This window comes from Maylandia zebra, linkage group LG19, assembly GCF_041146795.1.
Source record: "Maylandia zebra isolate NMK-2024a linkage group LG19, Mzebra_GT3a, whole genome shotgun sequence".
In the NCBI taxonomy this organism is placed as follows: Eukaryota; Metazoa; Chordata; class Actinopteri; order Cichliformes; family Cichlidae; genus Maylandia; species Maylandia zebra.
In genome coordinates this window covers 18,061,265-18,074,028 of record NC_135185.1, presented here as the reverse complement: position 1 = coordinate 18,074,028, position 12,764 = coordinate 18,061,265, and the positions used below count along the sequence as shown (strand labels likewise).

At 45.0% G+C, this 12,764-nt stretch overlaps 1 protein-coding gene and 1 long non-coding RNA gene across 5 annotated transcripts in view; one reads left to right on the top strand and one right to left on the bottom strand.

Moving 5' to 3' along the window:
• The window catches only part of slc8a3 (solute carrier family 8 member 3), a 140,671-nt gene that overhangs the window by 8,494 nt on the left and 119,413 nt on the right, over positions 1-12,764 (bottom strand). For 2 of the 4 annotated variants that reach the window (XM_004539939.6, XM_076877583.1), the window contains 4 exons: positions 6,380-6,397; positions 3,010-3,134; positions 2,492-2,591; positions 544-816 (listed from right to left, as the gene is read on the bottom strand). In XM_004539939.6, the coding sequence (XP_004539996.2) occupies positions 544-816; positions 2,492-2,591; positions 3,010-3,134; positions 6,380-6,397 (516 nt within the window). The remainder of the gene's footprint in view (positions 1-543; positions 817-2,491; positions 2,592-3,009; positions 3,135-6,379; positions 6,398-12,764) is intronic. The other 2 variants (XM_004539941.6, XM_004539942.6) reach the window with 2 other exon arrangements.
• Positions 8,523-9,143, top strand: LOC106675393 (uncharacterized). The gene is made up of 2 exons (XR_001341896.3): positions 8,523-8,832; positions 8,917-9,143. It is a non-coding gene; the product is annotated as an uncharacterized LOC106675393 (long non-coding RNA).

Below are 12,764 nucleotides of genomic sequence, written 5' to 3'. Positions count from 1 at the left end.
TCGAACGCAGATTCACTGAGCGCTCAACACAGACAGCATCGTCAGAAGGAAAGTTGATAAAATAAATTACAAATTTTGTATTGTTCGATACATATGCGTACCGAACCGAAAGCACTGTATCGAACGGTTCAATATCGATACGAATATCGTTGCACCCCTTTATTTATATATATATATATATATATATATATATATATATATATATATATATATATATATATCATATTAGTGCCACATATAGGACCTTTAATAGCAGAAAATGCTGATGCAGTGAGAGTTTTTGGTGACATATTGTTCCTGTCAGGGTGGAAAATGTCATTTTGGAATAAATAAGATCAGCAATCTTGATGACAAAGCATGTTTACTGTTGGAGCCCATGAAGTCACAATTTTCATAACAAAAATATGAACCACATATCCATCAAGCGACATAACAAATAATGAACACAATTTCAGAGCCCAGATTTGTATGTAATAAAAATTTGTGTATTGAAAATGACACGTGCTTTTCAAAAACAGTTCCTTCTGCTACTCTTGAACTCACCTGGGACTGAGGTGCCGAGTGCCACAAAAACCACAGCAGTGACTGAGTCCTTTAGGCCAATAGTGCAGCCGAAGTGAGATGCCAGGTCGCCGATGACGGCTGTGAGCAGGCCGATTATAATGATAGAGATGGTGAAACACGCCCAGCCATTCATGTAGTCCGTGGGAGGAACACAAGCAAACAGGACCTTCCAGAAGACGGTCAGGAAGTGCATGACGTAGTCAAAACAGGAAGGAAGCCTTTCTTCCCCTGTGTCATCCTCGTCCTCATCTCCTGGGCAGAAGTGGGGCCGAGCAGGGGGAGACAGAGGGGGAAAATAGGATGACAGGAAGGAGCGGAGGGAAAAATAGCAGCATATGGACAAGGATAAAGAGACAGCCGTGAAGCAGGAGAGGTAAATATTAAGTGAGGAGACAGGGAGCAATGAAGAAGAGAGAGACAGAAGATGAAGAAGCAAAGGGGAGTATGACACAGAAAGAAGGATGACATGATGAAGCAGAAAGTTGAGAGAGCGAAGAGGATAAAGAACCAAGAGTTGGAAAAAAGGGGTGAGATAAAGGATCCATAAAGTAAGCAGATAAGGGATGACAGAGGGGAAAGAAGAGAACAACATTTACTTAAATGACATCTCAACTTATTTCTCAGTGTGAGACAGAGAGAACCATCTATCTGTTTGTCTGTCTGTCTGCACAGTTGTTTACATAACTAATCACATGGAAGAAACTTAATACATTTGGACACTTAGACATAAAGACAACCTGCTGAAGCTGAAAAGGACGAAAGGACAACAGGAGCAAATACAAATCCAAATTTTAATATTCCAGAGTGATAACGGAGGTCAAGCAAATGCAGACTACTAACACAGGTAGTGCAGAAAACTGGTGGGAAGGGAACAAATTTCAGAAGGATGGATGAGAACTGATGATTACAGATTAAAACAAAAACCTATTGCAACAATAACGTTAAAAAAATTTCAAAACTACATTAGATATTAGAAAACTCTCATGAACTCTCCCTAAACCAAACTACGAAGTAATTCTGGGCAGGTTTTAACAAGGTTTCAGATTTACACTCGAAATGTAATTACGTTCTGGTTTGAATGACATGTTTCAATCACACTGTGTTTTGGTCAATTAGATTTGATGTTTTCTCTTGTTTAGTGAGCGTGTCAGAAGTGTTACCCAGTTAACAGTGACATGGATGTAAACTCTAGCATATTAAAAAAGCAGTGCACATAGTACTATAAATCAGCTGCCCTTGCAGAAACTCTGGGGTAACATAAGAGGGATTTTCAAGGGATGAACGCAGCCCTTTTGATTTGCAGGATGGCCAAGTGGCCAGAGAATGCTCCTTACGAGCGCATTCGGATAAAAGTTTCATCTCAGCAGCTGAAAATGTCCGTGGATACCCTCCTCAGGTGAAGGAACAGGGTACTCTCTGTGTCCCAGCGCCTCAAAGGCAACTTAGCAGAAAGGCAGGGACACTGTCAGGACTCAAAGTGTCAGACTACGTGAACTGCATGCATTTTTCAGCCAGTGGTGGATCATGAAAAAATAAAGAGCATTGCAGGATTTAATATTTCAGCAGCAAAGTGACAAACCAAGGCCTTCATGGCGCTCACTGTTGTGGCTTGACGTGATAGATGAGGTATGTGTTATGTACAAGACATTATTCAAGAGCTTTGCTTTCACCGATATGAGTTTTTGCAAACGAATAGTGGCGTCTATATTTTTAGACTGAAGACTGCGGCAAAGCAAACAGTGCTGCCAGAGTCTTCGCCTGATTAGACTCTTTCTTTATGTTAAATAATTACACAGAAAAACGCATAAAAGATAAATGGCTTGGCTTTGTATACCTTTTGCCTTTATTGTCATACATAGTCACATATAACATCTCATACTGAAGTAAAGTTTGGGTTTTACAGCCCACTAAGAGCGGATTACATTACCTGCACTGACTGTAATGGCCTCCATGAACTGCTCTCTCCAGGAGTTTGTTCCCACCACCAGAGCCAGGTTGGTCTTCTTGATAAGCTTATCCACTGTGCTCTGCATGACACGACACCAAAACACAAATCAAATCCATCCGTTATTTAGCCCCAGAGTTTTTACTCTGCATCCATGGAGCCTCCTGAAGAAAAATACTCGAGCTTCACCACACGATGGCAGTGCTTTCCAATCCCTGATGACAAAAACCCGTTTAAAGCATGATAAAAACACACACACACACACCAGAAACAAACATGGAGGGTATATTTGGAGGGCAGAGGATGCATTAAAACCAAATCACCTCCAGAAATAAATCTATGTGGGATGGGAAGCCTCGGAAGAGAAGCTGAAATTAGAAATATGTAGCTGTTCTTTTATGCAAGGTCGCAGCTGGATTAGTTATTATGATCTCTGTCTTACTACAACAACCATGTATGCGAAGCTATCTTCACCTTGTTTGAAGAGTAACCTTTCCCACCTTAAATTCATACGATTCCTCAATAATGACTTCTAGCTTGGAGTGCTCTCCCAGCACCGGCTTCCCCATCTCCGCGATGCGCTTGGCTTCCTCCTCGTCAGAAGTCAGCTTCCTGTCTGGTACATCTGAGCAGACGGTGCAGGAGGGAGCAAAAGACAAAGGAATCAAAGTGAGAAAGATGACAATCAGAACAAGCAGACGCACAGCTGAGCATCGTGTGGTGTTGCACTTTGGAGCGCACAAACAAAAGATCAGAAGGTTGCTTTATTTAGAACTTTCATATTATGCTCAGAAAACACTTTTTATGTGCGGTGTTCAAGTTACTTCTGTGTCAAACTAAAACAGTCATTGTGGCAAAGCATTAAAAGTCTCTCTGCACTGCATTTGGTGGTGAGCCAACTTAGTTGTTTAAAGGTTAGACAAACGCATTCTTTATCGATCACAGCAAAAACTCAACCCAGGCAAATATTGGGTGTAAACATTTTCCATTTTGCTTTCAATGATTCTGTTTTTATCCACATGTGCTGGACTTTACAGCAAATTTCATACTATAAGTCAGCACTTCATCAGGAAATCTGTCATGCTTTCTTATTAGTCTTATAGGTATTTACTGTAAATTCCTCCATCTCCAAAAACATTGTAGCTTTTGGTGAGCTTTCAGTCTCACTTAAGCTGACTGCTTTATAATCAGAATCAGAAAGGGTTTTATTGCCAAATGTTGAGCCGTATTTGACGTATAGACGTATTTGGTGTATTCCAGGCTTTAGCACTCAGTATTTCTTGTATTTCAGAGACACAAGTCTCAAAAGCTCAGCATAATAAACCTAATACAGTATAACTCTGCATGTAGCTACATGATATGAGAGGTGAGAAAGGGCATTCCCTGCTCAGTGTCCACATACTGGCTTTAAATGATATTACATGATCTTTACATGGCAGAGTAGAGCTTGTTCAGTTGTCAGTGAGATGGATGTTGTTGGTCTGCAAATTCAGTGGCTGATATGATTTTTACAGTTGGGAAAAGGTCAGCAGATTCATCTCAATGACAACAGAGTAGATCCATACACCGACGAAGACAGCTTGATATCGAAGAAAGTTCACGAAAATGAGTGAGTCTTAAGTTAGAATTATTTTATCAACCTTAGGAGGAATAATGAACTTTTAAGGATTTGACAGCTCAAGCTACAGCGCTCTAACAACAAAGTCCAGTAGGACGCTTTTAGAAGTATCTATTCTTATTCCTTGCTGTATTTTCTGTTATCCACACACTGTTCCACTGGTGGATGCTACAAACATGGCTGAAATTCCACAGAAGTGCAAGTAATTGAGAGATAAAAGCTAAAAACTAAACTTTATCTGACACATTGTTTTTCTACTCCTGTCTCTGTGTGATGACAGTGATAGTGGATATGCTTAATACAGTAAAATACAGATTCTACAAGTCTCACTTAGTTCATGAAACTACAATCAGAAAAAGGCTGAACAAGTATGGCTTATTTGGAAGGAGGACACCTCCAAAGAAGACCATGGCAGGACAGCTTAGGATTGCAAAGCTGCGTATGACAAAACCAATGTGGAGATATTTGGATGATGAAAACCAAACACAGCTTATCAGCACAAACACCTCCTACTAAGGCATGGTGGTGGTTGGGTGAGTGTTTGGGCTTGCCTTTCAGCCGCAGCTCCTGAACACCTTACAGTCACTGAATCAACCTGAATCAACCATGAACTCCTCTGTATACTGAGGTATTCCAGAGTCAGATATGAGGCAGTCTGTCTGACAGCTAAAGCTGGGCTGAAAGTAGGTCATGCAACAGGACAAAGATCCCAAGCACAAACAGAATGGCTCAAAAAGAAATGAATCAAGATGCTGCAAGGGCCCAGTCCAGACCTAAATCTGGCTGAAGTGCTGTAGTGAGACCTTAATAGAGCTGCACCTAAATGAATGCTGGGAAACCTCAATGAACTGAAGGAATCTTGTAAAGAAGAATGGGTCAAAATTCCTTCACAACATGAGCGACTCATAAAGTTATGCCAGAAACCATTACTTGCAGTTACTGATGCTAAAGGTGGTTCTGAGTTATAATCAATCATGGGGATGTACTTAATTGTTTTTCACAGGAGTGCATGGAGTTTTTTTGAAAACCTTCACATGACTTCACTTTCCAGTTTTTGAGGGACAGTTGGTTTAAAGAATCAGCAGCTAAGAGAGCTTGACTGAAGCAGAGGATAAACTGAGGGGCTCCACCAGGTCCCAGTATAACATAAATGAAAAGTTTTGCAAGTAAAGCTGAAAGAGCAATAAACATGGAGATGGAAATGAGCATGACAGGTCCCCTTCAACTGTAATGTGGAAGCTCTGATGAATTTGCTTCCAGTCCGTGTGTGCCTGCGTGCCTTTGCTTTGCAAAGAAGCAGCAATGCTTTACTGAGCTCCTAAGTACATTCCATCAAGCCCCATAACATCAGTCCTGTGCTGTTCAGCTCTATCAGGAAGGAGCCCTTGTGCATCCAGAGGCCTCTCATCCTACTCTGCGTATGACACCCCCACTGAGCCACCTGGTGCAGAGACCCTGTCATCTTTTATACGACTTCAGAGTTAGCCCTGCTGCTCTTTGCTGACAACATGCTTACCATTAAATATTAACATTACCATTAACGATCACAGGCAAGTCCCCTTGATAGGAGGGCGCGTTTGCAAGTGCACACACGCGGGCATGCATAATATACCAGTGCATGAGTGCCTGCCTGCACGCACACACACACACACACACACACACACACACACACACACACACACACACACACACACACACACACACACACACACACACACACTTTTAAGCTAAATCAATTACACATCCAAGACAGTGTGTACCCTCAACTCCTGACAGCATTCCTTTTGCACAGTGCTGCACCTCTACATGACACAATTTGCTTGACAAGGATGGGAAATATAATAATAACAGAACCACAAAGAGGTAATTAAATTTCTAATTTCAGGACTGTAGGTTTTTATCTTGATTGTTATCAACTGTTTGTACCTTGCTCTTGACTAGAGAACATAATTTATGGATTTGTGATTAATAATCCTCTGATTAGCATGCAAAACCATCATTAAGTGAAGAAGAGCGCTTCAAAGGAGCCATGTATTGTTTGTAACAATGACAAGAGAAGAGGACACGAGCGTGGGCATGCAATTTATTTATACCAAACCTCTCAAGTATCAGTTCAGACTCAACATCTTTGATGGTGACAAAAAATTGTTGTGATTTGGATTTCAGATCATTAAGGCCTCATGTTAAGACCACAGCACGCACAAGAGGTGATGTTAGTGGAGATTCTTATAGAGAAGGAATGGACAACTTACCATCCGCTAACAACAGGGCTGTTGATGGAGAGGAGAGAGGGAGGAAGAGGAGGAAGAGGGGAGGGAGGAAGGCATGGAGAAAACAGAAAATGCAATGAGCAATGGAAATGCAACAAAGAAACAAACAAGAAAGAAAAATGGTTAATAAGAAGGAGAGAAATGTGATGGCCTCGGAGAATTACTTTGTACTGACCCCGAGGTGCAACCGAACGTTCGATTGGCTGATGAGGAGGAAGGATTACGGCACTTTGTAGCTTTTTACAAGCATTTATTATGTTCATTAGGGGGGAAACTGTTAGAAATCAACAAAGCTGTTGAAAGTTTTCCTTCCCCGCCTTTTTTTCATGTTTTTTACTCTCAGCTTTGGTCAGATAACTGAGAGTAAAGAGATGACAGTTTCACATGAACACATATTTAACAAGAACGCTCATCTCCTAAACTACTAATGACCTCTCCTCCTCTACAAGCCCTTTAATAAACAGAAATAGTACGGTAAATACTAACCCCTGAAACAAATTAATATATGCATCAATTGCAAAAGTGCATTTGCTGTGGGCATCTGCAACTCGTGAAATGTAACACTTCTATAAATACTGTATTATGTAAAAGCTAGATTCACTACTGTCAATATGGTGGAGGGGAGGATGACAAGAATTTATTTGGCAGCTTCGGTTAGGGGGTGTGGGCCGTGAAACAACAACAACAAAACCTGCATCAACCTGTCGTGAATAGCTGCCAGCCAGCCTAAAAACCCAATGAGTGTTTTAAGGAGTGTGTCACGAAAGCCTGCACGCTGCTTTTAAATTCTGCAGAGATTCAAAACTAAACACTAGCAGTTCATGAAAATTCCCTGAATTTAAAGATTTTAGTCATTTTAGTCATTTTCAGTTTAAACCTGCATTAATTGGTGCTTGGCCCCTCAGCAATGATAAATAATTGTCTTGTAATACACATGTGTGCATCAGTATCAGCAATCATTAATTTCTACCTAGTTGTTTGTGGTCACCACGCACTGCTGAGAACACTAGGTGGTTTTTCAGCTGCTAAACTTTCACCTTTGTGAACAAGCTAATCATAATCCAAAACATGGAGCCCATTATACTCAACTGCCCACATTGTTATTGAGTATTTTCGTAATAACATACTTGAAACTATGAGCAAATATCTGTATTTAAATCTCTTTTTGGGCCGATCAAAAAATGTCACAGGACGAGGAGGCTGTGATTAAAAAAAAAAAAATACACTTCTGCAGTATATGTTCACCTAGAATAAGCAAGCAGGCACTTGTGCACTTGCTGAAATATTCTTAGTCAGATGTGGTATTCTGTAACACGATGATGAAAATGTCTCTCACAGCTGCTCCAAAACATCACTCCCCTTTCCCCTCGTTTTGATTTGACTTTGCCTGGTTGTTTATCTGCATGCCGTAGCTGCGGATCACTGACACACTCAGATGCCCTCGGGAAAGTTTAAACCATAACAAAGATGAAATCATAAAGAAAAAAACTGGGGGTTTGTAAAGTAATTTGGCAAGAAAGATAATTGCATGACAAATTTTGCCATTAGTGAATGAAAAGCGAGGAGAAAAGCGTCCCTATGGCTTTCAGCCTCTAGAGGTTCACAGTGACAGCTCTACCTTTTGACATCTTCACGGTCAAATTCTCCTTAAATTTACAAACCAAAGATTTCACATGACTTTAAAAAAGGAATAGGACGACAAGCAGGAAGAAACTAAGCTGTCTACATCCAACATGAATGGACCGGCTGCTTACTGAAACCTTTTTCACTGAGACATGATACTAATTGACCTGTTTGTGTTCAGAGGCACCTTATCAACTCCCGAAATCAAATACAGTCCACAGTTAATCATGATTAGAAGCTAAGTGCATTAATTGCTATGGGTGACTTGCTTCATTATCATTAGTGGTCGCCGAGCTGTGTTGATCTTAAGCCAAATGTGGTGGAGTGTCCACACCACACTAAGTAATAATAGGATGACATTTAAAAAAACTGAGAAGGGAGCGTCTAGCATTCACACATTCAGGTGCAGAAAATACACTAGAACAACTACACATTGTTAAAGTGGGTTTCTTAAAATCTCTAGCATGTATTAATTCATCAATAACTGTTCTGAACACCAGAATGATATCTATAAAGTACAAATGTTGTCTTTGGTGAACAAAAATTCTGTCATGGTCTCCGCTCCTCGTCAGCTGACAGCCGTCAGGTGTTTTGTTTTTGTTTACCTTTCTCTCTCACCTCTGCTCTCCCTTTCTCTCTCGCCCTCTTCCATTCTCTCTTTCTCCTGCCGGGGCGGAGCTCAGTATGGGCTCCTGCCCCTGGCCTACGCACCTGGAGGTGATCAGCACATCTGTCGCTGATCATGAAAGATTGGAACCCTTCTTAAGAGGGCGAGTCTGCTCTACTCGTCGCTGGATCGTTGAGTCATCAGCGTCAGTCGTCCTGTATTTTGTAAAGTCAATTTATGAGCATGTCTGAACCAGGAGACTAATGGGTTTTTTTCTGCCTGTGCATAGATTGCCTCTGGACTTGTTCTTCCCCTGTGCCTGGCGACTGAACGGGAGCAAGAGAGATAAAGGAGAGGAGATGTGCTAGGACTGAATGGAAACTTTCCCTTCCTGGACTCCTGCCTCTTTCACTCCTGGACCCTGGAACCCCGGCCCCTTTTTCCTTTGACACTATTATGTGTATATATGAATTCCACTGTAGGAAACACTGTAAATAAATGCACCTTTTGAAGACACTAGTGGTCTGCGCGTGAGTCCGATCTACGGAACCTGACAGAACGATCCAGCCACAACATGGACTCAGCAGATCAGAATACCATCGGTCAGGCACTGGCTGCCCAAGAAGCGGCGCTGACTCGCCACGAACAAATGTTACATCAGCTGCGAGGTGAGATCGCTGCACTAACTCAAGCTGTTTCCGGTTTGACTACGCCAGGGGGAGTACAGCCAGGGACCTCCCAGCCGGCTCGCCCTGCCCAGCAGGAGACACTCGCGGCGGCTACGGCCGGTCCCTCATCGGCAGCCACCCCATCCTCTGACGGTCCTCTGCCTTCGCCTGAGCCCTTTTCAGGGGAGACAGAGAAGTGCTCTGGCTTTCTGGCCCAGTGTTCATTGATTTTCCGCGAACAGCGGCGTTTTCATAACAATGACGGGGCAAAGATTGCGTTCTTGGTACAGATGCTTCGTGACTGGGCTTTGAAATGGGCCCAGGTCGTGTTAAACTCCAACCCGGAGATCTCTTTTGAGAGGTTTGTGATTAACTTTAAGACTGTGTTTAATCAGGGCTCTGGAGTTGAGGCTGCGGCGCTCCGCCTCCTTAACTTTAAGCAAGGTAAGCGGAGTATGGCAGATTATTCAATCGACTTTTGGATTTTGGCAGAAGAAACCGGCTGGGGACCGGATGCGCTCAGGAGCACATTGTTAAATAACATCCGGGAAGATCTGAAAGATGAACCCACCGCTTTTGACGAATTGATGTTGTTATGTATTAAGGTGGATGAGCGGCTACGAGCTCGTAGGCAAGCACGGAACTCCAGTTCCCAGGAGGCCGCAGGGCCGCGATGGGCGGAGGCTTCGGCCGATTACCGGTCCTCCCGGACATCAGGGGGCGCCGACGGAGAGGTACAGCCCATGCAAATCGGCAGCTCTCACCTAACTGCTGCAGAACGTCAGCGACGCATCACGGCCGGTGAGTGTCTGTATTGTGGTAATAAGGGACACATGATTGCCTCCTGTCCGTCGCGAGCAAAAGGCCGCGCCCGCCAGTGATGGTAGGAGTACTGGTGGGCGGTTTGAATCAGGATAAATCTCCTCCACGTTTAGCCCTGCCGGCTAAGCTTCTGGTCCATTCCGAGTGTCATTCACTTTCTGTGCTTATTGATTCTGGAGCAGAACAAAATTTCATTGACTCTGAACTAGCTAAACGACTCTGTGTGACTGTGGAGTCACTACCCCACGCCTTACGCGTCACGGCTTTATCAGGGCAGCGCCTCCCCGACATCACACACATCACTGAACCGCTCACCCTCACACTGTCTGGCAATCATTCGGAGGAGATTAGTTTTTTTGTTTTTCACTCTACTCAGACGCCGTTAGTTCTCGGTCATCCCTGGCTCCAGCAACACAACCCCACGATTAATTGGCAGAAAGGAGGCATTACGGGCTGGGGAGAGGAGTGTCATATGACTTGCCTTAAGGCTGCCGTACCTCCTAACAAATCTGTCACCGGCCCAGAGCCACCGCGGTCTTCCGACTTAGCAGATGTGCCGTCTGTTTACCACGATCTCGCTGAGGTGTTTCGGAAGGACCGAGCCCAGTCGCTGCCACCCCATCGGCCCTATGACTGCGCCATAGACCTGCTGCCGGGAGCTCCCTTACCAACCAGCCGCCTCTATAGCCTCTCGCTGCCGGAACGGGAGGCTATGGAGAAATATATAACTGAATCTCTCGCTGCCGGCATTATCCGGGCCTCTTCCTCACCCGTCGCAGCAGGTTTCTTCTTTGTGGAAAAGAAGGATAAGACCCTCAGACCCTGTATTGACTTTCGGGGACTCAATAACATTACGGTCAAGAATAAATATCCACTGCCTCTGCTCACCTCCGCTTTCGAACTTCTCCAGGGCGCCGTCATTTTCAGCAAGCTGGACTTGAGAAACGCTTACCACCTGGTCCGGATTCGGGATGGCGATGAATAGAAGACGGCGTTTAATACCCACCTTGGACATTTTGAGTATCTGGTCATGCCGTTCGGCCTCACTAACGCACCTGCAGTATTCCAGGCTCTGGTCAATGATGTTCTAAGGGACTTTATTAACCGATTTGTGTTTGTCTATCTAGACGACATTCTGATCTTCTCTTCCTCCCAGGCGGAACACGAGACCCATGTCCGGCTGGTGCTGCAACGCCTTCTGGAGAACCGGCTGTTCGTCAAAAGCGAGAAATGTGAGTTTCATGTGCCCTCGGTTGCCTTCCTAGGGTACATAATCGAGCGGGGAGATCTTCGACCCGACCCTGTGAAAGTCAAGGCTGTTGTGAACTGGCCAGAACCAAACAACCGTCGCCAGTTGCAACGCTTCCTTGGCTTCGCTAACTTCTACAGGAGATTCATACGGGACTTTAGCAGGATTGCCTTACCATTAACTCAGTTAACCTCTCCCAAGCTTGCTTTTCAGTGGAGTGACGCTGTCCAATCAGCCTTTCAGGAGCTCAAGAAACGGTTTGCTTCAGCGCCCATCCTGGTCCAACCTGATACCACTCTTCAGTTCGTGGTAGAGGTCGACGCATCCGACTCAGGGGTGGGGGCCGTCCTTTCCCAACAGAGGGAAGGTAAGATGCACCCTTGTGCCTATTTTTCCCGTCGTCTCACCCCTGCAGAACGTAACTACGACGTGGGCGATCGGGAGCTCTTGGCGATTAAGCTCGCCCTGGAAGAATGGCGGCATTGGCTGGAGGGCACCACTCAACCCTTCGTGGTCTGGACCGATCACAAAAACCTGGCCTACCTTCAAACGGCGAAACGTCTCAACGCTCGACAGGCCAAATGGGCCCTGTTTTTCACCCGTTTTCACTTCTCAATCACCTACAGACCCGGTTCCTGAAATGTCAAGCCGGACGCTCTCTCCCGTCAGTTTTCCGCTGCTGACGAAAAGGCGGATCCGGATTCCATTCTGCCGGCAACCTGTACTATTGGGGTCATCACCTGGGAGATCGAGGCGGCCATCCGGGCGGCTCAGATAGCCGAACCGGATCCGGGAGGGGGGCCCGTCCACCGACTCTATGTTCCGCGCTCTGTCAGATCCCAGGTTCTGCAATGGGCTCACACGGCCCGGTTCTCATGCCACCCAGGGATACATCGCACCGTCAAGTTTCTCCAGCGGTACTTCTGGTGGCCCTCACTCACCCAAGATACTCGGGAATACGTCACTGCTTGTACGGTCTGTGCCCGAAACAAACCATCGAACCAACCCCCGGCGGGTCAGCTCCATCCGTTATCCACTCCTTCCAGGCCATGGTCTCACATAGCACTGGACTTCATCACCGGGTTACCTCCATCAGCAGGTAACACTGTCATTCTCACCATAATCGATCGTTTCTCTAAAGTGGCTCATTTCATTGCTCTGCCTAAGCTTCCCACAGCTCTAGAGACTGCACGCCTACTCGCCACTCACGTCTTCCGCCTGCATGGGATCCCGGAAGACATAGTGTCCGACAGAGGGCCTCAATTTACTTCTCGGGTCTGGAAAGAGTTCTGCAACTCCCTGGGCGCAAAGGTCAGTCTATCCTCGGGTTATCATCCTCAGAGCAACGGCCAATCCGAGCGGGCCAACCAAGAACTGGAGACCGCCCTGCGCTGCGTC